Source organism: Giraffa tippelskirchi, chromosome 12 (assembly GCF_054371585.1).
Source record: "Giraffa tippelskirchi isolate mGirTip1 chromosome 12, T2T-mGirTip1v1.2.pri, whole genome shotgun sequence".
Classification (NCBI taxonomy): domain Eukaryota; kingdom Metazoa; phylum Chordata; class Mammalia; order Artiodactyla; family Giraffidae; genus Giraffa; species Giraffa tippelskirchi.
In genome coordinates this window covers 134,112,024-134,139,867 of record NC_137286.1, presented here as the reverse complement: position 1 = coordinate 134,139,867, position 27,844 = coordinate 134,112,024, and the positions used below count along the sequence as shown (strand labels likewise).

The 27,844-nt window shown below is 38.4% G+C and overlaps 1 protein-coding gene and 1 non-coding gene across 2 annotated transcripts in view; both read right to left on the bottom strand.

Annotated features, from left to right (window-relative positions):
- The window catches only part of GPC6 (glypican 6), a 1,192,537-nt gene that overhangs the window by 577,255 nt on the left and 587,438 nt on the right, over nucleotides 1–27,844 (bottom strand). The window contains exon 3 of the mRNA XM_081547247.1: nucleotides 13,341–13,732. Coding sequence (XP_081403373.1) covers nucleotides 13,341–13,732 — 392 coding nt within the window. The remainder of the gene's footprint in view (nucleotides 1–13,340; nucleotides 13,733–27,844) is intronic.
- Nucleotides 19,154–19,225, bottom strand: TRNAE-UUC (transfer RNA glutamic acid (anticodon UUC)). Its single transcript has one exon. It is a non-coding gene; the product is annotated as a tRNA-Glu (tRNA).

The following is a 27,844-nucleotide window of genomic DNA, read 5'->3' as shown; positions in this document are numbered from 1 at the left end:
CTTGTGAGGAAAAGAACCAAACACTGTGATAGATGGTGATCCACGCTGACTTCAGAATTAGACCAATCACAGGAATGGTCAGACCCAAGTCAAAACAGAACACAAATTCTCAAGCTAAAACAAACTCAGCCTATATATTTACTCCAGCTGATTTTGCTACACAGGACACAAATCCAGGCTGGTCATATCTTTAGAAATTATTTGTTGTTGTTTAATCACTAAGTGCTGTCTGACTCTTTTGCAACCCTGTGGACTGTAGCCCACCAGGCTCCTCTGTCCATAGGATTTCTCAGGCCAAGAATACTAGAATGGGTTGTCATTCCTTTGCAAGGGGATCTTCCTCACCCAGGGATTGAACCCTTGTCTTCTGCATTGGCAGGCAGATTCTTTACCACTGAGCCACCAAGGAAACCCTTAGAAATTATAGAAATCCACAATTTATGTCAATCTTCCTCATTTTAAAACATTATTTAAACTCTTAAAGAAGTCATGCCAAATGAACACATCTGTGAGATAGTTAGGACCAAAGTCCACACCTTTGCAGTCTGGCTTAGATGGAGATATTCAGCCCAATGGGAAGCAATAGGGAGATCTAAAAAATATTTTTCTAACAGCCTCATCCCAGTATCTTCTTTATGTGTACATCTTTTATTTCCATAAAAATTGCTTCTAATTCTTGTTAACTCTGTTGACTATAAATTAACCAAGAAATTCTAATGGCTAAATACATGATAAAGAATATATGAAACAGCCATGTATGCTGGCCCTGAGAGTGTAGAGGAGTTAAACACCCATACCATCATGTACACACACATAAACTGCTTACTACAGTTGCTTCCTTTTTGAGAAAAAATGTCCAGGGGGCGAAGATTTATGAAGATCCTAGATACACTGGCAGCAAGCAAATCCTTTAGATTGTAAAACAAAACTTTAAAAATAAGAGTAATTTTTTAACAAAAGTGCTATCGATGTGGAAAAATACTTAAAGTGATGAAAAGTAGAATCCAATATTAAGTATCCCCCATGATTTAACAATAGGGCTTCCCAGGTGGCACAGTGGTAAAGAATATGCCAGTCAATGCAGGAGATGCAAAAGATGCGGGTTTGATCCCTGGATCAGGAAGATCCCCTGGAAGAGGAAATGGCAACCCACTGCAGTATTCTTGCCTGGAAAATTCCATGGACAGGGGAGCTGGGTGGGCTACATTCCATGAGACCACAAAGAATGGGACACAACTGAATGACTGAGCATATTCACACACATGATTTAATAATACATAATATAAAAGCATATTAGAGGTACAAGCCTAGAGATGCACACTTTTGACACTGGTTGTCTCTAGGTAGTGAGAACTAAGGATTATTTTATTTTCTTCTTTGTATTCTTCTACATTGTACACATTTTGTTTTTTCTTTTTGGATGAGCATATACTGATTTTGGAGTCAGAAATTATATGTGAAGATGCATAAAATTATTTTTCTCACCACTAACAACAAGTAAATGTCATTTTAAGCTATGATGACAGCTTTATTTGAACTCTTTTTTGGTAATTTATAGAGGAAAAATGTTCATTTGTCTTGAGTGATTTGGAAGATTAATTTCATTTCCCCAATTCCCTTTGCCTCACAATCACAAAACAAGTGATGAAATATACATTGATCAGGAGAGAGACTCTGGATAGCTGAGAGTCAAAGGTTCTATAATTTATTAAACAGCGGGCATATCAGAATTTCTACGGAAAAACCTACCACTTTCACACATGAAGAAAAGAAAATAAGTAAGAAAGATTTTCAATCCAGATTCTATCCACTCTCCCAGCCAAAATGTCAGGGTACTTTTTCTCTCCACTCCAAAGGAGATATTTCTCATATCATATGGAAATAGTGACATAAATATTTAATGCAGTTATTTTCTGCCTACAAATGCTGCAGGATACCATGAGGTTTCGACTTTTCAATAAAACACTTTATTGGAAGCACAGTTGGATTCTCCTTGGCCCAGCCTCTAAACTGAGCAACAGAACTCTAACAGAAAAGGACTTCTGCTGAGTGATTGGTTCTCTGCTATTTTTATTAATTAATTTATTTATTTTGGGTTGTTCTGGGTCTTCATTGCCTCTCGAGCTTTTCTCTAGTTGCGGTTAGCAGGGTCTACGTTCTAGTCGCTATACGTGGGCTTCTCACTGTGGTGGCTTCTCGTTGTGGAGCACAGGCTCTAGGCACAAAGGCTCAGCAGCTGCAGCACGTGGGCTCAGTAGTTGTGGAAAATTGGCTCTGTTGCTCGGCAGCATAAGGGATCTCCCTGGACCACGGATCAAACCTGTGTCCCCTGCAGTGGCAGGCGGACTCTTAACCACTAGACACCAGTGAAGCCCTGCTATGTTTTAAAGCACTATCAAATCCTCTATTTCTGACTAAATGAGGTCCACGTTCATTGAAAAATAGTGAAGTAAATGTTACCTTACATCTACATGTATTTTTAGCAAGAGAATGTGTTTTTAGCAAGCCAAGGGCAAAGAAGGAAGTTGTAACACCCATTATTTACAAACAGTTCTATTTCCTTGTGGAGAAACTCATATTTATGCCTACTATGAGAATGATATGCAGAATAATACTGTTTCCATAAGGACTATATTTATGAAAGTCTAAAATGTTGAAGGGAGGAGCTTCTTTGATTGCCCAAGTCCTCTGCAAAATGAACACCGGAAAAGTTTGCTTTCCTGACTTCTTAAGACATTATGAACTGAAGAGGATTAAATTTCCATAAAAAATCCTCTTCTCTGCTGAGTATTAAATACGACAGCGGCATTTTTGACATGCAGCATCTTCCTGCAAGAATGAAAATGAATTTTTAAGAATGTGTTTATGCCAGCCACTTAAGCGTCAGCTGGTGTTAACTTGGAGCATCTATTGATTTAGGTTACAGGTTTACTTACCTCTGAATGTCAAAGTCACCATTATCCTATTACTGACACTCTGAACTGTCCATTTTCACCCTGGGCTATCCAATTTAGATACAGGAAAATGCAGAGTTTCGATATTATGTGGGACGATGACTATTTTCTAAGCATCTGGGATTGATCCATTGCGTCTGCACTGAATATCACTCATCAAGATGGAGAGAGAAAATGCATGCACACGAAAGGGAAGAACCCGTGCTTGTAATCACAAACATAACAATGGAGAAAATCTATGGTATGTAACAATATACCCCCAATCTTTCTTACAATAAAATATCTGTATGACCTAATACCTCCTTTTAAAAAAATACCAATATGTCATACTCCCTACATAAGTCCTGCTTCACTATGTCAGCACGATTAATGCAATATAGCTGTCAAGCTTTATTAAAATTATTTTTGATGTGTATCTTGGCTCATAAACCGCTACAGTGCACTGATATTACCTCAGGGAATGTCCTTGTAACATTGAGTCTCTGAAGATGGGACAATAAAAGAAAAATCCTCCAAACTTTCAAGTTCAGCTATGATATCACACAGCCGGCAACGTCTCCTGTCAGCACTCTGAACGTGCTTTTTTGCATGTGAAAGTAATTACAGCAGGACTGTTGTTCAAACCTTGTTTCACCAAACCTTCTGGTAGGAAGAGCATAAAGGCATTCAGAGATAAATATCCAAGACCAGAGTCAGCACTGACACTGAAATAAACTGTCAGGTCCGTTTTTCTTTCTGAAGCCATTTCAGAAGCAGCATTCTTTGAGTTGCAGCACTAGAGTTTTAATCTTGGGCCTTTTAAAATTTGTGTTGTACCTTAATTGGTACATTTTAGCAGTGGATATTTCCTATTAGTAACAAAGATGTCCAATTGTTGCCCGCATCTTCCATGGCCCCAGAGGAGTTCTCATACTTGTGGGAAAAACACAACACACCAACAGAATCAATGAATATAGGTTCACCATCTTCCCCTTCTGAGGGTTATTCTAGAATAGTGCTGATACATTTGCAACTATCTGTTTGAGGCTCAAATGATCTGGACAGGATTTGACTGGCTGTTTGATTTTCCCAGGATGTCATGACCTGATATCTGATCCTACAGGACATAACCAAGATGCACCTCACATCAAGGAGACACACCATGGAAGTTCAACAACATTACAGAAGATTCCACTGGTGGGGTCTTAGATGTCTCGGCAATATGAAATTGCTATCAAGATTTCTTTAATGGCTTCAACTTTTGACTTGTTGCAGAATGATCACAACTTCTTCATGAATGGGCTCCAGTCTATAGACCACGCTTTGTTCAGCCCGTTCTAGAAAGTACAGGAACAGGAGAGTTAACGTTTCTAACCAAAAAAAAAAAAACAACACTCCAGGCAAGATGCACTTGCTAAAGTGCTAAAGTTCGTAGCATCCTAATGGCCAAATCAAAGGTCTATTTTCTCTGCCCCTCCCACTTGACTATCTGCAACATCTGACGCTGCTGAATACCCTATTTCTTGAGCACTTCTTTTCCTTTATTTTCAAAACAATATGCTTTTGGTCATTTGCCTTCTTTTTTGTATCCTCTAAGTATTTATACTCCCTGATGTTTCATCTGACCCTGTTAGCTGTTTTTCTCCAGCTAAATGTTATCATCGCTTTCCAACAAACGTGTCTATGTTGTGTGGTTAGTCACTCAGTTGTGTCCGACTCTTTGTGACCACATGGACTGTCGTGCACCAGGGGGATTTTCCAGGCAAGAATACTGGAGTGGGTTGCCATGCCTTCCCCCAGGGGATCTTCCCAATCCAGGGATTGAACTCAGGTCTCCCACAGTGCAGACAGATTCTTTACCGTCTAAGCCACCAGGGACGCCCAAGAATACTGGAGTGGGTAGCCTATCCCTTCTCCAGGGGGAACTTCCCGACCCTGGAATGGAACTGGGGTCTTCTGCATTGCAGGCAGATTCTTTACTAGCTGACTATATTGGTGATTCTCAAACCAGTCAGCAGACAGACAACTGTTACTCAGTGAGAACAAAGAGTGTACCAGGAAATGTGCTTGATGCTGGGAAAACAATCTGAGAAGACACTCCATTTTATACCCTGCTGATTTGTTCCTTTGTTTCTCCAGATGCGTGCTCCACTCTGCTCCACCTGCTTGGACTCAGGTCTCAGTGCTCACCTGGGCAGTTATAACAGCTTCCATTCCTGCATCCACCATCAGTGTTTCCCACTCCAATTTATCATATCCATGAAACTGAGATTTTCACCTCTTTCCTAGGAAAGAGGTGAAAATCTGACCACATACTTGTCTTTTGAAAAATCTTAGCTACTTGACAATGCAAGGTCACTTCTTGACAATGCAAGGTCCTTCAAATTCCTTAGCTGGAAATATAAAATCCAAATAATGCAATCCAGACCTCCTGGCCACATCTCAACAAAATCAGGACCTGCCACAATTCATGCCTTTAACCTGCTGGGTCCTTGGCAAGGAAGCCCCAGATCTTTTCCTCCTTTGTAAGACCCTATTCATCCTGTAAGTCTAAGTCTGAATATAACCCACTCTAAGGCGCCTTTTCCAATTTTTCAAGGCAAAGGGAAGCATACATTTCTCTTAATTTACATAGCATTCTTCCCACACCCCTATCTTCATCTTGATCCTTTGCACCACACTTAAACTTTTACACTTTGATCCTTTTGGATACACTGTGATTTTGTCAGGGTAGAAGCTGTTCATCCTTATTTCCTGTTTCTTACAGAACAATGTCCAGTGAAGAGCAGGTGCTCAGCACATTTGTCTCTCAAAAGTAACGGAATGTGTTTAAGCAAAGATAGACAAACATCATGATATCATTATATGTGGACTCTAAAAATGATAACAATGAACTCATTTACAAAACATAAATGGACACACAGTCATAGAAAACAAAGTTATAGTTTCCGAAGGTGATAGTGATGGGGTGAAAAGTTGGGAGTTTGGGATTAACACGTACACACTATTATAAATAAAATAGATAAACAGCAAGGAACTACTGTATAACACAGGGAAATATACTTAGTATCTTGTCATAACCTATAAAGGAAAAGATTCTGAAAAAAGAATATATGTATATGTATGAATAACTGAATCTCTTTTCTGTACACTTGAAACTAACACAACATTGCAAATTAACTATACTTCAATAAAAAAGAAAGGTTACTTTTTAATTATGCAAGCAAAACAGACAAGCACAAAAATGTTAGTGAAAGAGGCAGTTTTTATTCAAGGGTTCCATCTGAGTTTCCAGTCTTATTTCTGCCTATTCCCTGCTGTGTATTTCATGCCTCAGGAATACCCAGGAGTGCTTACAGCTCCCTGCACTCATCCGTGGTTTCATATTGTGTTTCTGCTGAGTTTTTGCCTCTGCCTAAAACAGCCTGCCTCCCCTATGCTTGCTGCCCTCATCATCTGTCTCAATGTCCACACATCCTTCCACATGTCATTCAGGCCTCTCTACAGTCCTGAAAGTTCCTCACACCCCAAGGTTAAGCTAGATGCCTTTCCTCTCTGTTCCCAAAACAATTCCTGCAGAATTGACATTATTAGATTATCAATATTATTAGATTATAATATCAAAATCATTAGATTTTGACATTATTTGTTTCAGTCTCTCTTCCAATTAGTGTTAGTAAGTACTTTAATTTGCATAGTCTTTTTATCTTAAGAACTTACCCACAGTACCTGATGGATAAAACACACTGAACTAATGCTTATTGATGAGGCCTTAGCTATATTGACACAATGGCTCCACTTTTACAAGAATCTAATAGGATCAAATGAATGCTGAGTTATTACAACCACCCATCTTGGACTGTAGGAGAAAGATCGCACCTGTTAGGTATTGTCAGAACTGTGGCTGCCAAACTTTTTCTAGCTAAGTTGCATTGGCACAGAGTTAAAGAACCCCTTACCTTCTCCTTTCTCCTATGAATACAACTTCAAAACTGGATTCAATGGGGAGAAAAATGCTCATTCTATTGGAATTTCAAAAGATAACATAATTTTAAAATAAAATAGCGTAACAAGCATCTGCTACTTCCCTAGTAGCTCAGACAGTAAAGAATTTGCCTGTAATGCAGGAGACCCAGGTTTTAACCCTGGATCAGGAAGATCCCCTGGAGAAGGAAATGGAAACCAACTCTTGAATTCTTGCCTGAAGAATTCCGTGGTCAGAGGAGCCTGGCAGGCCACAGTCCATAGGGTCACAAAGAGCTGGACACGACTGAGGGATTAACACTTCACTTAACAAAACATACGTTATTACAAACAGATACAAGCTACCAAAAGACCATAAAGAAAGGATACACAAAAAGCTCTTAATGCGTTGGAAATAAATCGCTCCATTCTCCTCAATTTTCACTCTCTTAACCATTTTCCAAACACACATCTAAGCAGGGCATTTTGCAAGATAATTTAAAATTAATAAGAAAGTTTTTCATTGTTTTAATCAAAATTACCAAATAGTTTTCATAAAAATGGGACCTTGTCTCTTCCCTGGAGTCCTCTGTAGAACGCCACACTTGCTGTTCTTCAGGGGAGAAACTCTTTTGTTCCTCTGATCCCTGGACTTGCTCACACCCTTACAATTTCCAGTGCTTATCACAGCACCTGGATCATGGTAAAATTCATACATCTTCAGTGAAGTATATTAATAAGCTATTTTTTGCTGTTTTGGCCACTAGTACTAATGTTATTTTGTTACTATTTTTTTTATCATGAAATTATTTATTGATTGATGGCAAAGCACTTTCTAAATATAATATAATGCCCACACCATCATCATAAAACAAGCATATATTATTCATGCTGACTTAAAAGTTGTAAACATAGAAACATTACTGATAGCTTCAAAAGGTTTGCCTATTTTTCCTAATATTGTATTTTGTTGATTATATTATTGTTCTATGTTAGACAATCATCAATTACAGAAGAAAATACACAGACCACAAAAGAACTAAAAAAAAAAAAAACCTTTCATTTGCCTGAGGCCTCTTTGTGGTCCTTTTCATTTCTGGATGACTAAAAAAATTAACTGCAATCAAAAGATGACCACAGAAGGAGCAAAACAGGTCATTTGGGTGACAGGTACAACAGGTGGTCTTAGTTTGTGTTTTAAATTCTATTTCAGAAGCAAAAGCTAGATAGAATATCATTTCCCTTTTAGACTAACTATATCCATGGCATATTCTTCAGAATAGTTTTCAATTATTATCAAAGAATGTTATGAATGGATGTATTTCATAGCCTTCATTTCATCAAATATGATGATCATTTTGTTTCAGCCTTGTAATGTACCAACCACAGTTTTTGAAAACGGACTCTCTGTTTATAGCTTTCTAGGTACACGTTGTTAATGCAAGATTGTTTACTCAGCTGGATGGGTCCATTAAGAGGCTCCCCATGCAAAGATACTATTATGGATAGCAGACATAGGCAGGAGGTGTCTGTTGATAATAATATTCTGGTCTTACTAAAGCCAGACTTTCTTTTCAAAGTCCCAACCCACAAGGAATAAAACAAATTAAATAGAAAAACAGATGCATGATAGATCTAGATAGATAGAGAGATAGAGAGAGATAAGTGACAGTATTTGGCCACAGTTCAAGTTCTACAGATTCCAGTTCCATTCTCTACCTAATTTGTCTGGAATGAATCAGTGGAATGACTTTCATAGTTAAAGTGGTTGCTACTGACACAATTTATAGCTTTTCCTCATAGACGTAACATTTATTAAAGCAAAAAGATATGAAAGTCATGTCTTCTTTGTTTAAATGGCTTCAAGATGGACCAGTGAAGACACTACAGTCACTTGCCTTCATGATGAAAAATAGAAGCTCGGTCTAAGCGGACAATTGTTAATATCTCTTTGCAGCCCTCTTTCTGTTCTTCCCATGTCTGATTAGCTTCAGAGGGACTGATGGCATCCAAATTTCCATTCATGAATGGGTGTATATATGGAAGTAAGAGTGGTGCTTTAAAAAAGGGATCATGCTAAAAAAAAATAATAAGGATTCTCTCTCTCAAGACTATTATCCATATTTGCTTTTATGTTCATTTTAGAGCTTTGTCTCCATGCCTACTTGATATCATTTAGCACAATGTGGAACATGGAAAGTGAATGGTCAAATCTACAAACAGCAGTAAGTTTGATAAACCATGGAAGGCAGCTCAGGCACTTGAGCATATCTACAGAGATGGAAAGAATCACAGATGAACAATTGTAAGTCTCCTCCCACTTTAATCTCTTTCATTAAAAAATCTTAAACATGCATGCAGACACACAGAGCACAGAGATTAAGAAACAGTATTTTATCAGTAAGTATGGAACCCCCTGATTATCTCTCTTTTATAATACATTGAAACCTAATCCCCAGATGTTATTATATGATGTTTGTGTTTATCATTTGAAAGTTTTCTTCTTTCTTTTTTCCCTGTCAAAGAGATAAATTTTACAGGCAGAACAATTAATTAGAAGCTATTAATGATGCCTTCCTAGATTTAAGAAGCCACTGTAAGAGAAGAGACTTCTCTGGTGGCTCAATAGGTAAAGAATCTGCCTGCAATGAGAGGGACACAGGAGATGTGGGTTCGATCCCTGGGTTGAGTAGGAAATGGCAACATACTTCCCTAGAGGAGGAAATGGCAACCCATTCCAGTATTCTCGCCTGAAAAATCCCATGGACAGAGGAGCCTGGCAGGCCACAGTACACAGGGCCACACAGAGTTGGACACAACTGAGCAACTAAGCACACATTATCTCATATATATTATAATTCCTAAACTATGTATTACTTTGTACTTTTTAAAAAAATTTATATAAATGGTACATGACTCGAATGGACATGAGTTTGAGTAAGCTCCAAGAGTTGGTGATGGACAGGGAAGCTTGGTGTGCTGCAGTCCATGGGGTCGCAAAGAGTCGGACATGACTAGCAACTGAACTGAACTGAAATGGTATATATTCTTTGGTGATTTGATTTTTTTTCTTTTTTTGTCTCAAAAAGATTTTTGCAACTGGCTCATCCACACATGTGGCTGTAGTTCACTTATTTTCAATGCTCCATAGGATTTCAGAAGAGATCATCATTTAGTCAGATGGGACATTTGTGATATTTTCATTTTATATGTTATTATAAACAATGTTGTTGTGATTCCTACACATAGATTTGTATACATGTGAAACAGTGTGTCCAGAGGTTAGAACTGTAGTTTTAAGATATGCATATATTTGATAGCACGTGTCTGCATACTCAGTCGCTTCAGCAGTGTCTGACTCTTTGCAACCCCACAGAATGCAGCCCACCAGGCTCCCCTGTCCATGGGATTCTCCAGGCAAGAATACTGGAGTGAGTTGCCATGCCCTCCTCCAGGGGATCTTCCCGACCCAGGTATCAAACCTGTGTCTCCTGTGTATCCTGTGTATTCTGCAGGCGGATTCTTTACCACTGAGCCACTGGGGAAGCCCCATTCGACAGCACATGTGTTTTCAAACAGTTATTTAAAATTAACTTGTTCCATCCAAAGTCTAGAAAAAGACTTGTGAGGTGTGAGATGGCAAGAGTAAGTTCTAAAAATAGTTATGTTGACGTCATCAAATTAGTTCTCTATTTTTCTGGTTAGGAAATTCCCCAAATGTTGTGTCAGAACATTTGTGTCAAACTGCTGTGTTTTGCCAAAGATATAAATTTCCCAGTCAAAACAATTAATTAGAAGCTATTAATGATGCCTTCCTAGATTTAAGAAGCCACTGTAAGAGAAGAAGGAAACTGAAGGATAAAAAATATCCCCTACGCCAAGGTGCAGGAGGTAAGTTATTATAGTTTCTGAATCTCTATTTTGGAATTTTGCCTTGAATTCCTTAACTATTCTACAATCATTTCACAAATTCCAAATCATTCAAGTAACAGACCACAAGGAAACTTCTGATATATGAAGGGCTAACCCTCAAACAAAATTCTTACTTCTCCTCTTAATATAGTTAGTCTTGTAATATTTTATTCTTATCACAAAGAATAATTTGGGTGCTGTAAGTCATCGGCACCCAAATGGTACTAGTAGCTGCATCTGATTTAGTCAGCTACAGACCATCTGGTCATCATTAGGTAAGAAAGTTCACTGGTAAAATACTTAAATCCCTAAGTCATAAATTATTTGAGAAAAAAAAATTCTCAGCTTCTAAACCAAGGCTATATATTCCCATCCATCTCTCTCTCTTTCCATCCATCCATCGATCTATTCACCTACTAGAAGGCAGTAACCAGATGTCATATGGGATTTATGATTTGAATAGAATAGGGCTAAGGATACTCAGGTCAAACAAGCCAATATCTGCATAAAATAGTAAACATTCACAGTTACATGACCACAAACAACATTGCAAACTCACAGCAGCTATTCTGCAAATGAATTTTGGTCATGAAAAAATCAAGGGAAGAAAGATTTCAGTGTTGCAGAGTACATCTCACCTCATGTCTGAAAAACAAAACGAAACGAAACAAAACTGAAGGTCATACTCTGCTGATGGTTGGTCCATGAGATCAGTCTTTACCAGGAAGCCTGACATGTTAGCTTTTGGTAGACAAAGATCTCAAGACTGGGACAGTCAGGGAAAGACAAAGGGGAGGCACCGTGTCTTGGCTGTCCTTAATGCCATCCTCTGAGAAACAGGAGAGTCATCAGCAAACTCTTGTGGCTTTTTAGATGGACTGATAGAAGATATTCTCTTACCTCACTGAGACTTCCCCAGAGTAAAATGTATGTATCTAATCATTATTCACATAGGCAGACTCTATATAAGCAATCAGGACTGTTAACAGGTATCAATCCATGCTTTTAATTTTTTACCTCATGTGTCTCAAAAGCTGGCGATTTCATTCTTCAATAAAAGCAAGGGCTTCAACTCGAAGCCACCGTGACTAAAATTTTTTAACAACAAAATCCCTCTCTCAAGAATATATGGAATATATATTTATTTCTTATATCGATCTCTATGTCACAGACTTACCCGAGTGATCCTGTTTCCTCTTATTACCCCACCTGGCCAATTCCTTATTAATCCACTTTTGGGGTTCTGTTTCCTTTGGCATGTAAAATGTTGTTGATTTTCAATGAGAAAAATTGTTTTTAACATCAAAGTTATAGGCCCTTTGTATTATTGAATCCCTTGTGATTATCTTCCTCAGAGCATTCTTCCAAATAATCTTTCCATATGCTCAAGTAACCTTTTTAAGAATTGCTCATTTAAAAAAATGGACTGCTATGAATTTTACAAATACAGCCATAGAGAAACATTTCTTAAGGGTATATACATCTTTCTCCCAAGATGTAAACACTGAGGAGATCAAAGCAGAGAAAAGAGAAACATGGCAGGATAGTACCAATAGTTATAAAAAATATGTGGCTCTTTGGCACAACTCTGCAATAAGAAAGCAATATTTAGCAATAATCTTTGTACAATCATGACCTTCTTTGGGTGATATAATATCAGACTCCTGTTATCTATTGTTTTAACTTTATCTCTTAAAGTAATCATCTTCCAGTTTATTTGTTGGACAGCCCTCATAAATGGGCAAGCCTATCTCATAAGAGCAGTTGAATATCAAGGAAGAATTTAAACAAAGTCATATATCCTTTACACAGGAAACAGTCAATGTTTAAAAACAGCAGTGGAAAAAGACCCCATCCATTAAAGGTTTAGAGACCTCCTCAAGGAAAGACACATACATGTATTAGTGATTTATCTTTCTCATAAGCCCAATGCAATACACAGCATTGAATTACAAAGATAATGGATAACAGAAAGAATTCTCCACCAGAGTCTACACTTTGTATTCATTAGTCCTCCCTAATCCAGTTCTACAGGTGTCAGCTAAAGGCTCTTCTTTTACTATTAAGGAATTTGCCACATTGACAAGGGTGATAAAGAAGAAGAAATGCCAGGTGCTGGTGTTTTGAGCAACGACTTGTCTCCACTTGCAGTCACCATGAAGGCTTCACCTTGTGACTTCCCAGAGGATTATAACCTCTGGACAGACTGCTTCATGAGTATTTATCATCCTTAAAACTGATCAGAAATGCCAAGTGGTCATGGTTACAAGACACCTGTTTTCATGCGTTCCCTGATAAAAGCTTCACTGCTGAATTGCTGATAAATATTGACATTATGTTTCAAACCACATGGAATGGCTTGAAATCCTGGCTCCTCTCACACAAAGAATTAAGCTTTGACATTTAGCTGATTTAGCAAGACCACTGTACGTGAGAACTTCTACTTGAATTTTAAAGAAAAAAACAACACTGGTTTTAAAAAACAGAGGAAACAGGAAAAGCCAATTAGAAAGACAGTAGAATTTCAATTACCTTGGACACTCGATTTGCAACTTCTCTGCCCACGGTCAGCCCTTGGACAAATGTCCGTGCAGCAATGAAGGCGCGGGTGATCTGAATTTTCAGCTTCCGGGGAACATCTCCAAACGGCTTCAGCTGGTCTGTGTATTTGCTCACGCACTCCAGGTAGTCCTCGCTGAAATGATACTGGGGGTTGATCAGCTGAAACATCCGTTCCAGGAGCCGAGCCCAGAAGTCATTGAGCATTTCCTCCAGATTCACATTGCCCCCTGTGTAGTATCTCTTAAGCTCTGTGAAGAGGTCCTGGAACACTTCCGAATTCTGCATGTACAGCATTCCATAGGTCCGTACAAACATATCATTTAGTGACTTTTCTGCATTCTCCAGGAGCTCTCGGAAAAACTCTGTAAATTAAAACAAGAAAGCAGTCATAAATTAGAAAATCTAGGAAGTCCAAAACATCCACTTACCTCAAAAACAACTGCTTCTAATGGTTGTTTTCACAGAAAAAAAAAAAAAAGTCTCCTGTGATTAAGGTATCAATCAATTGACGAAAATATTTTAAGTGAGATTTGACTTATATCTAAGATCTTCTCTCAAAGAAAACAGAAGAGCATGTGATTTCTATTGGAAAGAACATCCATTTAACATTAGGAATTTACCATTTAATATTCTTCCAAAGAAGTTCAATTATTTTTTCCATTTGTTGTAAATTTTAGAAAACTCTATTAACTTGAATCAGAACATGTGGCTAAGTATTGTCATTAATATGATAAATGCATAAATGATAAAAACATTTGCTCCAGTCTATTTAAAAACCATTCCATGTTCGATGCATGTGACAAGGGCTCAGGGCCAGGGCAATGGGATGACCCAGAGGGATGGGATGGGGAGGGAGGTGGGTGGGGGGTCCAGGAAGGGGAACACATGTAAACCCATGGCTGATTCATGTCAATGTATGGCAAAAACTATTACAATATTGTAAAGTAATTAGCCCCCAACTAAAATAAATAAATTTATAAAATAAACAAAAAATAAAAAAATAAAAAAAAAATCTGTTCTAACCACTAAATTCAATTAATTTGCTTTTATTTGGAAAAGTTCATAAATGGGATATTTAAAGTAATGAAATATTTCTTCCCTTTGGAGTTGTTCTGTATAGCAATCAATTATCAGTGTTTAGAGACTCAGTGTAATTAAATTCACTTAATACAAAAGCTATAATAAACAGAATTTAGGCTGCCATAATGAATCAGAAAGTTATGGAGTACCATGTACTATTATGATAAACTATCACTATAGAGAACTTGAACAAAATATAGGTATTTTGGCTTTCTGGTTAAGAGCCTGTAAATGAAAAAGAATCTACCAAGAAATGACCTCTTTCATCCTGAAACAGCACTCGAATATTTCTGGGAATAGTTACAGTATGTAAGAAATGGGATGGAAAAAACAGTGTCCCTGGGTACTGCTAGACTCATTGGCCCTCATATTGGTCACACTCATATATATGGAATCTAGAAAAAATGGTACTGATGAACTTATCTGCAGGGCAGGAATAGAGACACAGACCTAGAGAATGGTCACATGGACATGGAAAGGGGCAGGAACAGGAACGTGAGATGAATTGGTAGCATAGGATTGACATATATACACTACTATGTGTAAAATAGATAGCTAGTGGGAAGCTGTTGTACAGCACAGGGAACTCAGCTCGGGGCTCTGTGATAACTTGGGGGGGTGGGGGGGTGGGGGGGAAGCTGGAGGGAGGCTCAAGAGGGAGGGGATGTATGTGTGCATGTGGCTGATTTACACTGTAGTACAGTAGAACCTAACACAGCATTGTAAAGCGGTTATACTCCAAAAAAAAAAAGAATACAGAGGAAAAGAAGAGACAGTTCACGTGCCTACGAAGCTTATCCATTTGCACTAGAGCAAGCTCAAGCGTTATCCCATTTGGAGAATGTAACTGGGGGTGGAAAAAAGGCTAAGGAAAGATTATGCTTCTGAGTCTGTGAATCCAATTCCCAACAACAGAGTAATTCCACTTTACCTCCCATTGTTCTCTCTTATTCCCAGAAGCTATGGCCCCTCTCAGCTAATGTAGGGAACAATCATGTCCTGGATACCTCAAGGAATTCCAATAGGAATACAACAAAAATCTCTTCTTTTTATCTGGAGGCTTGGGGGGATTTTTTCCTGAGATGCAGAAGGAAACATCAATGACTCTCTCCATGGAGTCCATGGGCACTTGACTTAGCTACATTGAACCATTGTCTTGATAAAATTGTGTCTATAATGGTGATTATTTTGTATTTGTTTTCAAATATAACTGATATGCTTAAATTTAAAAAGCACACTGTTCAATGTTTACCCTCTTACTATGAAAGAATACCCTTTTTCTTCTTAAATACAGAAATTCTATTGCTATAGTCTCAGCAAAAATTGAGGGATTATCTGAAACTCATGGCTTGTCACCCTTAAGGCACCAAAGAGTTCTTATTTTAATTTTTATCAAATGCTAAAATCAGGCTACATAGTATTAAACCTCACTAACCTTCAAGGATTCATTAAGGAAAATCAGATGGGGAAAAAAAAGTTCAAAACTGTTAAAGGATTCATTGGTCAAAATATTTTACGTGCTATGTATGCATATCTGCTAAGTTGTTTCAGTCATGTCAGACTGTGCTACCCTATGGACTGTAGACTGCCATGCTCCTCCTTCCATAGGATTCTTCAGGCAATAAAACTGGAGTGGGTTGCTATGCCTTTCTCCAGGGGATCTTCCCAACGCAGGGATCGAACTCAGGTCTCTTTCATTGCAAGCGGATTCTTTACCATCTGAGTCACTAGGAAAGCCCTATTTATATATGCTATATGTCTATGTTATTCATGATTTTATGAAATCAGAAACATCTCAGAAGTTTTTCAGAAATTTACTAGTCACTTAGATTGTCCTAAAAATGGAAACTATATTAAACTATTAATATTAATACCAAAGTATTACCTTAATAAAACTCTCAGTCTTGAAACCAAAGATGAAAATAGCTTGGCCTTATTCATATAGGAGCAGGTAAAAGGTGTTACAGATTGTGAAAGAAACTATGAAAGAATGGAAAAATCACTGAATTGAAAAATACTAATATAATGAAATTGGAAAGTTCTCATCACGAACTCAGGATAGTCTATTCATTTATCTTCTTTTTGAGATCAATTATTTTGTTGGACTCAGAAATTAAAGCTTAATTTATTGAATACAGAGTACTGCCTTCAGCAATGAATTGTCAGTAATCAATAGTGTGGTCTGGATTTGCAAGAGCTAAAAAAAAAGGTGTGTGTGTGGGGGGTTGTTATCTTCTGGTTCTTGTTGCTCTCCAAAGACTTGAGGTATAAATGTTTTACTGTAGGGATGAGAATTTTGTTTTTTTCTTTACTTTAAAATTAATTTTTTAAAAATTGGAGGATAATTGCTTTTAAATGTTGTGTTGGTTTCTGCCTGTATTTCTTTTATTGAAAGTAACATTCCTAGTGTTTCCTCTCCTGACATGGGGAAAATATTAATTTTTGACTACTTTGCAGCAAAATGGTTAAAATCATATTGCCCACTCACTATGTTTTGTGGTTTGTTTCTTTATGCCAAAATTAGTCATCATAATTGTATGAATATAGAAACTCAGTTATCATATTTCCATAAATATGTTTCAAGAAACATTTTTTCAGATGCTAGGATTAAATTTGTGTCTAAGGGTATGTCATTGACTCAGAAGTTTGCTCTTAGTTTTACTAGTCCTCAAAATTCAAGTTATTATTCCTTGTTCAAAATCATTATATGGTTTAGTGATCTCAGTCAAAGTTAATATTTGGTACTAAAGGATGCTAATACATCAGGCAATTATGACAAATTTTGCTACCTTAAAGTACATTGATCTTAGATCTTATGTAAGATGGGGATCTGAGGTACTGAGGCAAAACTAATGTCTTCCAAAAAATAAGTATACTCATTTCGTTTTTAGCATGCTCATAGACTTAAACTTCCACTTTTTGAAGGGTGACTCTTTGAACAAAGTATTTTATGCTTGAATGAAAACTGTCTCAGCAAACCAAACAAGATGAGGATTAGGAAGACAGTTACAGACCCATTTTGCTGAGAAAGTATTATGCCCAAAAAGCATAGAGAACAAAACTGAATAACCATATAAGTAAAGAAACATGACTCAGTCTAACCCTTTGCTTAATGGGTAAGGGCAAAACTCACACTGGATACAGGTTTCAGTCAACAAAAATTCTTATCTTCAAGAAAGAATTTGGCAGATAAAAATGTTTTTATTTTTTTAATTTTTTTCTTCCCCAATCACAAAATATACATCAAAGGTGAATGCTTAGGGCTCAGTTACGCTTCATAGATGCACAAAAGAACTTTTTCCAGCCAGCTGTAGCCTCTGGGAGGATTTTATTCATCTAGAGGGGAAATGTGGATGTGAACATCTGTTTGCTGCGGGGCAGACTGCTCCAAGTGGGAGAGCAATCTTGTGGATAAAAACCAACACTGTTCCAAAAGCAAAAAAGAAAGTCTATGCACACTGCTGATGGTTTGGAGAGGCCTCTAAAGGGGCAAAAATCAACTCCCAGGAGCCAAAAGGCGCCCTAAGAATATCTGTGAAAGGCTTCCATTTATTGCCTCCAAATGAATGGATCAAAATGTCAGGTGCATACAGGACCAAGGGGAGGTGCAAGCAAGAGGAGAAAGAGAGGCAGACTGAAGGTTCTTGAGGAACTTGCAGTCTGCCCCAAACAGCAAACGCTAGGCTCGTTTAAGCTGGAAGTGCTGACTAGTTGATATTACTGTAGCAGGTTTGGGCATGGTGACCGGATTAAGCACTGTTCAGCATTTACCTAGAAACTGGAGTGTTTTCCTATTCCCTTCTCATGCTCTCCAAAACATTCCTCACTGCCAACTCATTTAAAATTAGTGCTTCAGGTTGGTGGTATAAATTCACATCATCATAGAACCCAGTGAGTGAAACGCTCTGGTCACGAGTCAGTGGAGACTGTATCTACGCATGATCACAGTGTCTGCTCCACCAGGGGCTGCAGGTCTATTCACTTTGCTTGCCTAAATCCACATATTTGTGTTAAGCTTATTCTCTCCTAATCTCTTCTTTCTGCCCTCCCCTCCACAAAAGCATGCTCTATCAGTTCAACCAGCTCACAACCCAAGCTTTGGCTAAAAAAACTCCAAGTTGCTGGCATGGAGAGTAAATGATTCAGAAAGCTGATCTCAGACAAGGGCTATGATTCAGACACAGGAAAGCTAAGGTCCTGCCCTCTACCCAGGCCCTTTTCAAGGTTAAGTGAATAGAAGAGTCCTTCACTCTGCACACACCTGTCAGCTTTCAAGCATATCTTCTCCTTTCAAAGTCTCTTTGCTTACATCATCAGCTGACGTGACCACCAGGGAAATGCTGAGTTAAGAGGAGCATTAAAGGAGAAGGAATTCCAGTGCTGTTTACTCTCTTCTCCAGCAGACTTTGAGGGCTAGCTAGACACATGGTCCCTAAATAACCCATCTCTCCCCACTCCCTGCAGGGTGAGACTATAAGATCAGTGCTGCTCAGGGAGTCCTTGTTGCATGAAATGTCGCCCTTGGCAGATTGCAGCTATGTGGAACGCATGACTCAGTGTTAGTCCTCTACATCAGAGGTCTCTGCCTCAAAATTACTGACATTTTGAGCTGGACAACCTTTTTTTAAATTAAAAAAAGATCAAAAAGTTAATCATATTGATTTATTTATTTTTGCTGCACTGTGTGGCTTGCGGGATCTTAGTTCCCTGACCAGGGATTGAACCTGGGCCCTGACACTGAAAATGCAGTGTCCTAACCACTGAACCATCAGGGAATTCCCTGAGCTGGACCCTCTTCCTTGAGTGTCTGCTCTGTGCACTGTAAGGCAATAGGTGGCACGCCTGGCTTCTGCATATTAGATGCTATTAGCACATCCTCCCTCCAGCAGTGACGACAAAAATGTCTGCAGACATAACTGTCCCCAGGACATGCTCATTTTCTCCAGTGAGCTCTACTCTACTGCTAGAAAATCCCAGAAGCCGAGAGACAGGCCATCGAAACCTTCCAAGAAAAGAACAGCACATTTCTATACCTCATCAGTCTGGCAATTTATTTAAGAGATAAGTTCCAGGAGCTGTGTGTGCTTTGAATGAAAGGAGCTGAAACGCACATCATAGTCACAGGTAAGCTTGTTAGTGACCAAAACCACTAGCTCCATGTATGGGGCCTGCCATAGTGCAGGGCCTTAAAAAGTGGTGACTAGGGAGTGAATAAATAGACAGTGAACATGAGCACCCAGTGATACACATCCTGACTCCATCTGGATGGGGCTCCTCTTGGGAAGTGATTACATTGCGGCCCCGCCTTCGAGGGAAAGAAATCCTACGACTGCATCTTAGAGCAGAAAAAACTGATGTGCCCTCTTGGCATCCTCCAAACTCATGTATTTCAGTTCAGTTCAGTTTAGTCACTCAGTCGTGTCTCACTCTTCGTGACCCCATGGACTGCAGCACACCAGGCCTCCCTGTCCATCACCAACTCCTGGAGTTTACTCAAACTCACGGCCATTGTGTCGGTGATGCCATCCAACCATCTCATCCTTTGTCGTCCCCTTCTGCTCCCGCCTTCAATCTTTCCCAGCATCAGGGTCTTTTCAAATGAGTCAGTTCTTCCCATCAGGTGGCCAAAGTATTGGAGTTTCAGCTTCAGCATCAGTCCTTCCAATGAATATTCAGGACTGATTTCCTTTAGGATAGACTGGTTGGATTTCCTTGCTGTCCAAGGAATGCTCAAGAGTCTTCTCCAACACCACAGTCAAAAGCATCAATTCTTCAGCTCTCAGCTTTTTGTATAGTCCAACTCTCACATCCATACATGACTACTGGAAAAACCATAGCTTTCACTAGATGGACCTTTGTTGGCAAAGTAATGTCAAAGTAACACAGTAAAACAATGAGCCATTCCGTGTAGGGCCACCCAAGATGGCCATCCAACTCTCAGAGTGGAGAGTTCTGACAAAACGTGGTCCCACTGGAGAAGGGAATGGCAAACCACTTCAGTATTCTTGACTTGAGAACCCCATGAACAGTATGAAAGGGCAAAAAGAGGACATTGAAAGATGAACTCCCCAGGTCGGGAGGTGCCCAATATGCTACTGGAGATCAGTGGAGAAATAACTCCAGAAAGACTGAAGTGATGGCGCCAAAGGAAAAACAACACCCAGTTTTGGATGTGACCCATGATGGAAGTAAAGTCCGATGCTGTAAAGAGCAATATTGCAGAGGAACCTTGAATATTAGGTCCACGAATCAAGGCAAATTGGAACTGGCCGAACAGGAGATGGCAAGAGTGAACGTCGACATTTTAGGAGTAGGAACTAAAATGGACTGGAATGGGTGAATTTAACTCAGATGACCATTATATCTACTACTCTGGGCAAGAATCCCTTAGAAGAAATCCCTTACCCATCATAGTCAACAAAAGAGTCCGAAATGCAGTACTTGGATGCAATCTCAAAAACGACAGAATGATCTCTGTTCGTTTCCAAGGCAAACCATTCAATATCACAGTAATCCAAGTCTATGCCCTGACCATTAATGCTGAAGAAGTTGAATTTGAATGGTTCTATGAAGACTTACAAGACCTTCTAGAACTAACATCCATAAAAGAGGTCCTTTTCATTATAGGGGACTGGAATGCAAAAGTAGGATGTCAAGAAATATCTAGAGTAACAGGCAAATTTGGCCTTGGAGCACAGAATGAAGCAGGGCAAAGGCTAATAAGAGTTTTGCCAAGAGAATGTACTGGTCATAGCAAACACCCTCTTCCAACAACACAAGAGAAGACTCTACACATGGACATCACCAGATGGTCAAACTCATGTATGTATACCTATATAAACATTCAAGGGCTTCCCTGCTGGCTCAGACAGTAAAGAATCTGCCTGCAATGCAGGAGATCTAGGTTTGATCCCTGGGTCGGGAAGATCCCCTGGAGAAGGGAATGGCTACACACTCCTGTCTTCTTGCCTGAAGAATTCTGTGGACAGAGGAGCCTAGCAGGCTACAGTCCATGGGGTTGCAAAGAGTCGGACATGACTGAGCGACTAATATTTCTACTTTTCACACAGTCATATCCTCCCATGCTTCAAGTTCATGTGCATCTACACGTAAAATGCCTCGTGGCCTCTGTTCAAATCTTGGTGGTTATCAAGACAGCGCTGCCAGACTCTCATTTCCTCTCTGGAGGCTCTGTCTGTCCAGGTCTACGCTTTGCCTGGTTTCATTGCTGTCTCTCCTGCTGCTGGTTCTACTGAACTCTGCCCTCACAGCCCATGATCTCACCAAGCTGGCTGCATTCACATTCATTCCCCTACTTCACGCAAGCAAAGCTTCTCACGAGTTAACACTCAAACCGCTCTGTCTCCCACAGCACAGCGAAGCCTTCTTCCATCCAGTGATCGAATAAACTCAGTTTGGAACTTTGTTGTAGTTTTCAACAAGCAATAAGAGGCCATGTTTCATTTCTTCATTATTCACATGAAAAAACTATGTAAGGGAAAGAGGACAACTAATTTGAATAGATAGCCGATTATACTATCTTTGCAGTTTTTCTTACACATAAGTTGAATTTTTGTGTAAGAAACAGACCCTCAGTAGGCACTTTTTAAAATTATGGGGTTGAAATTAAATACAAATATTTTGAAAATAACAACTTATTCAATGAGGGAGAAATCAGAATCTGGAGGTACTGTGAGATGAAGCTGCTGTCAGCAAAAATTAATTTGGGATTTGCTACGTCTTTTCTCTTAATTCATATTTTCTCTTGCTCTGTGTGTACATGTGTATGTTTTCAGATTATGTTTATTATATTATAATAAGCATTATGATTTACTCAATCAATTCATGCCAGGAATTAATAAATGCCTATATAATTTCAACCACCACCACATACAATTTCAAAGGGAGCTAATAGTAGTAATTTAAAAATTTCCTGTTTGAAGGATTATTATACTCAAGTAAGCATCCCCACCCCCAACACATCTGATTTAAAATGCAGTCAACATGCCAACAGAATATCTCAATTATTTCCATTTGTACCTGATACATTTTTGGAGGAAAGTTGAGATACTTAATGCGAAGAGCTGACTCATTGGAAAAGACCCTGATGCTGGGAAAGATTGAGGGCAGGAGGAAAAGGGGACGACAGAGGATGAGATGGCTGGATGGCATCACCGACTCGATGGACATGGGTTTGGGTGGACTTAGGGAGTTAGTGATGGACAGGGAGGCCTGGCGTGCTGTGGTTCATGGGGTCGCAAAGAGTTGGACACGACTGAGCGACTGAACTGAACTGAGATACTTAAATGAAAATGACAATTTAATTAGAAACAATGAATAATGGTAATTCCAACATAAGTAGAAATAGGACCTAGGAATTTGCCTGATGTTTCACACAGAAGGCATTTTACACCATGTCAAACACCATGTTATGAGCTTTTCATACATTGTATGCATGTCAGATATTAGTATAGCTACTTTGCAGATAAGGAAATTGAGGCCCAGAAATGTTAATCAAGTTGCCCTAGACCACTGAACTGGCATACAACCCAGAGCTCCAAACCAGGGCTGACAAAGGTGAGTTCTAAGAGACAAATGGATAGCAGGGAAGCTTTGCTGTTTACGCTGCGTGTGTGCTATGCTTAGTCGCTAAGTTGTGTCCAACTCCAAGTCGCTAAAACCCTATGGACTGTAGTCCGCCAGGCTCCTCTGTTCATGAGATTTTCTAGGAAAGAATACTGGAGTAGACTGTCATTTCCTCCTCCAGGGGATATTCCTGACCCAGGGGATGAACCCATGTCTCCCGCATCTCCTTCATTAGCAGGCGGATTCTTTACCACTGAGCCACATCAAACAAACAAAATATAAACCAACAATGACTAAGAAATATGCAACAGAGATCTCATGTAGTTCAAAATGGCCCAAATATTTAACATTCAGTCCTTTACAGAAAAATTTTTGCCAATCCCTGGCATAAACGGTCAAAATTCTAAGTGAAATATTTGAAGATAAATTAATCAAACAAAACATATTATGCCTTTGAATTCTTGCAAGTAGGAAGATAATTTAATTATTAGTCTGTTATCTCTAAGTAGTAGAATAAAAGTTCCTTTCCTCCATTATTTTATCTTAAAAAAATCACTCTGACAACTCTGCAGCCCATTCATCTCTTTATATTCCCCTGCGAGGTAAGTACAATCCAAAAGTAAATTCTTAAATCACTTAAATGATTTAGAGGATTTAGGTGACTTTAGTGATTTTAAGGAGAAGGCAATGGCACTCCACCTCAGTACTCTTGCCTGGAAAATCCCATGGACGGAGGAGCCTGGTAGGCTACAGCCCATGGGGTCGCTAAGAGTCAGACACGACTGAGCGACTTCACTTTCACTTTTCCCTTTCATGCACTGGAGAAGGAAACGGCAACCCACTCCAGTATTCTTGCCTGGAGAATCCCAGAGACGGCGGAGCCTGGTGGGCTGCCGTCTGTGGGGTCGCATAGAGTCGGACACGACTGAAGCGACTTAGCAGCAGCAGCAGCAGCAGCAGCAGTGATTTTAAAGTAGACACCCCTAAAGTTTTCTAAGATTTTGGTTTAATGAGCCCTTGGAGATTTTCATAAGGAGAATATCTTACCATAAACCTGGAATTTAAAGTAGACAGTATGAAATGAAAAAGGAAAGGAAAAATAACCATGAGGTTAAGGTAAAAATATATATTTTTAAACTTTCTGCTCATGATAATTAATGAAAAGAGAAATTTAAACTATCTTTTAACATCTTACAAGGCTCTTCAACACAATACAATGCTCATAATACATCTAAAAGAATTATTTTAAAAAATAATAAACAGCATCTGTTGTTAAAAATATTATAATGCATAACTCAAAAGTTCCTCACTATGTCAATCCAAAGGTTATTGTCATTATATTCCTTCCATCGTGTGTTGGAAACTCTTGTAGATTATATCTAAATAAATAGAAACAAGAATTCTGAGGAAATACTCCTAATCAATAAATTGAAAAAAAAAAAAAAGACCAAAAAACCAAAGATACAGTAAATGTATCTATAAACACATTATTCAGCTAAATTGGACATCACCATTCTATATTCTTCCAAGGTATCTAATCCAATTGACTAGACTTCTTCATGAAGAAATTTTTAATAAAAAGTCTATAGTTTATAATCAAGTGTGTTTGTTTAAAAAACAAAAATCAACATCTTCCAAAAATCTTAATTCTCTACTATTAAGGTAAAGTCGGTGGAAGAAGCCCACTGCCAGGAGATTTTTCAGAATCAGATGTGTATTCAGCTTCAAAAAGAAAAGTCACCTGGAAGCAGCAATTTGTAACTGGTTGATGTAGAGAGATTTGAAGCAACAAAGCTGAGTATAGAAATCGTTGATTTGAATTCACATTTCACAAGGTTAAACTTTATCTAGACTTAGTGATCCTTTACACATTAGCTTGATAAATGTTTTATTTCTTGGTAGGTTATTTCTCCCAAAGATCTCTTTTAAAATAAGAAAGACTGATTAGGCCACTTATGATCACAAGGTGGTATAGATAAACCATTAATTCTGGGAGTCATGCATTTAAGTTTGTAATCTGCTGACGGTTGCTCCCAAAAGCAAACAACTGTTTTGAGCCTGTAGACTGTGTATTCATCTCACCCTAAGCAATGTGTGTGAAATGGAAAGCTGGGATACATTCTGAATTCACCTTCACCATCACACACCTCCTTAGCGTTAGCCTACAGTGTTCTTTAGGTCTTGTCCATGATCCTGCATTCTTTTTTTTTTTTTTCCCCCAGATGCCATTGACCAGAGCATCCATTTAACCCATTAGGCACCTAAACTACAGATCTTGAAATCATTTCCAACTATTTGTCTTCCTCAACTGAAAAAAGCAATGAAGCATCCAAATCTGGATAGTATATTGCCCTGTTCACAAATCCAGTTCTCTGTCTAGTTCTCCTCACTTCTTCACCCAAATACTTGTTGGGCCAGAGGGTGGAAAAAAGTCTCTCCAGTACCAAATCACTGAGACTGAATTCTGGGAAGTGGGGACAAAGCTAGTTTGCAGAAGAAAAGTCAATGATAGGGACCTAGGGTTATGATGACAAGAGATTGTGTAGGTTTTTAGGGACGGTAAGGAAGAAGAGTCAATTTAAATTGCCTTCATCCTCCCTTTTCCACAGAATTCAGGGCTTCTCACTCTTCACTGCCCAATAAACTCACTTAAAAAATCTTGACACCAGGCTGGATGCTACACAAAATCATGATTCCTGGGAGTGAGATCCAGGTATTGGCATATCTTCAAGCAAAGCAAGTGATCCCAAAGTACAGCCAAGACTGAAAATCACTTCAGTTTCTCTAATACTTTCACGTTAGGTCAATGCATGATTGGTGGTGAAATGAGCAGGGAAAGGAGGGGAAATGATGGAGGGGCAAGGCCTGTAATACATCATGAAATGCCCTGCTCTCTCCTTCCTTCCACTTATTTTCCCCTCTTTTTTCACAACAGAAAATTAGCATTCTGGTCTTGGGAAGGCAGCCTAGCATCGGTCAAAGTGTCAAGAGTGTGAGAAGGGCACTGCCAGTGTTCCTAGTGGGGAAGGGGATAAAGGGGTACTAGGCTTTTCCTTTGTCCTCCGTCTCTTTTTCCTGTTCTGCCACTTAACACAAACACTCCCCGGGTCACCCTCTGCCTTCACTGGTTACAGGACAAAGGACTTTCCCAGTGGTGAGGGAAAGAGGGGCATAGTATGGATGAGGGAGGAATTAAGTCTAATAATGTCTGAATTAATTCATGCCAGAGGAAAAGGAATGATTACAGTAGTCTAATCAGGGCATCATTTAAGCACATAATACAGATAACAGAAGTCTATAGACTCTATAGATTCTATGAGAAGTGAAACCTATAAATTTAGAACATAATTTTTAACATGATTTCAAATATAAAATTAGGCATAGGACCTTGAAAAGGGTCTATTCAAGTGAAGGGTCTTGAAATATAAACTTTACCTGCTTCACAGGAAATCTGTATTCAGTATAAGACATGGTGGCAGAAATTGATAAGACAGAAATTGATATGAAAGTATGTACCAAGCACAATTCCAATTTTTAAAGATATAAATACACACACATTGAGAAAAAATAAAAATACATATGCGAAAACAGTTTACTATGGATAGAATGTTATAGTTTATTTGTATTTTCTTCTCTGTACATTGTCAATTTTCTAAAATTTGCATAATGACCATAAATTGCTTTTATATTTGGAAGAAAGCAATAGATATTATTTTAGCATGAAAAGCCCTCTTAAACACAAAATATACTGCTTGATGATTGAGGGGAAATACCTAAATGCATAGGGAGGGCCAAAAATAAACAAGAAATTTAACTCAAAATTACAGAGTAGATCAGCAAAGTAGCAGGGAGAGTTTTGAGTCTTTTGACTTTAAATCTAGTAGATTCATGCTGATTAGTAAAAATAACTTAATTAATAAAAAAATAAACAAAAAGTACAGCATGCTAGCTGTAAAATAATGCTCTGAGTAAGGTTAGGCAGCTACCCATTAAGAAGAAAAAAGTCTACATTTTTGGTTTTTGAATGAATGCTCTGAAAAAATAGATAATTTTTATTTATTTCTAGACTGAGAAATAATTTATCTAATTGATATAATCAGCATTCAATAAAATTCTATTGTTCATTATTACAGATGTCAGTTCAAACTAAAGAAAAAATAACATCAATTTCAGACTTCAGTTAATATGAATTGAAAGTCATTGTTTTCTCTGCAGAGGTTTTTGGTGGGCATTGGATGAGCATTAATGCAGGATGACAAATTGTGTAACTCTAGGAATGTTTCTATAAACATTTGACAACAAAAACCTGAAGAAAGTCAATGCAACTTCCAACCATCTCTGTTGCTCACCCACATTCTTGCGCTTGTTGGATAAGACTAAGAGGTGGCACAGATTCCCCAGGTCATACCTTAGGAATAATTTCATTCCTTAAAATTATCAAAGGGAAATGAACATGAACCCCACTTAGCTACATAGATGTTTAACTCAAATGTAACTGTATTCTTTTGATGAAAGTATAAACAGTGGATATCCTGGTATAGGTATATAATAAGACTTATAGTATTCATGTGCAAGATGTAAATACAAATGAACTAACTTTGATCTAAATTTGCTTAAGACCGATTACATTTACTTTGCCAGTCATTTACCTGATTCTTCTCAAAGGAAAAAAAAAATGCATTTAATCCTATGTTATATGATGGCTATTTTATTTTTATAACATCCATCATTTGGAATGCAATGAATAAAACCAATTATTATTAAACATTTCATAAAATATCAATTACTAAGTGCCATACCTTTTATGA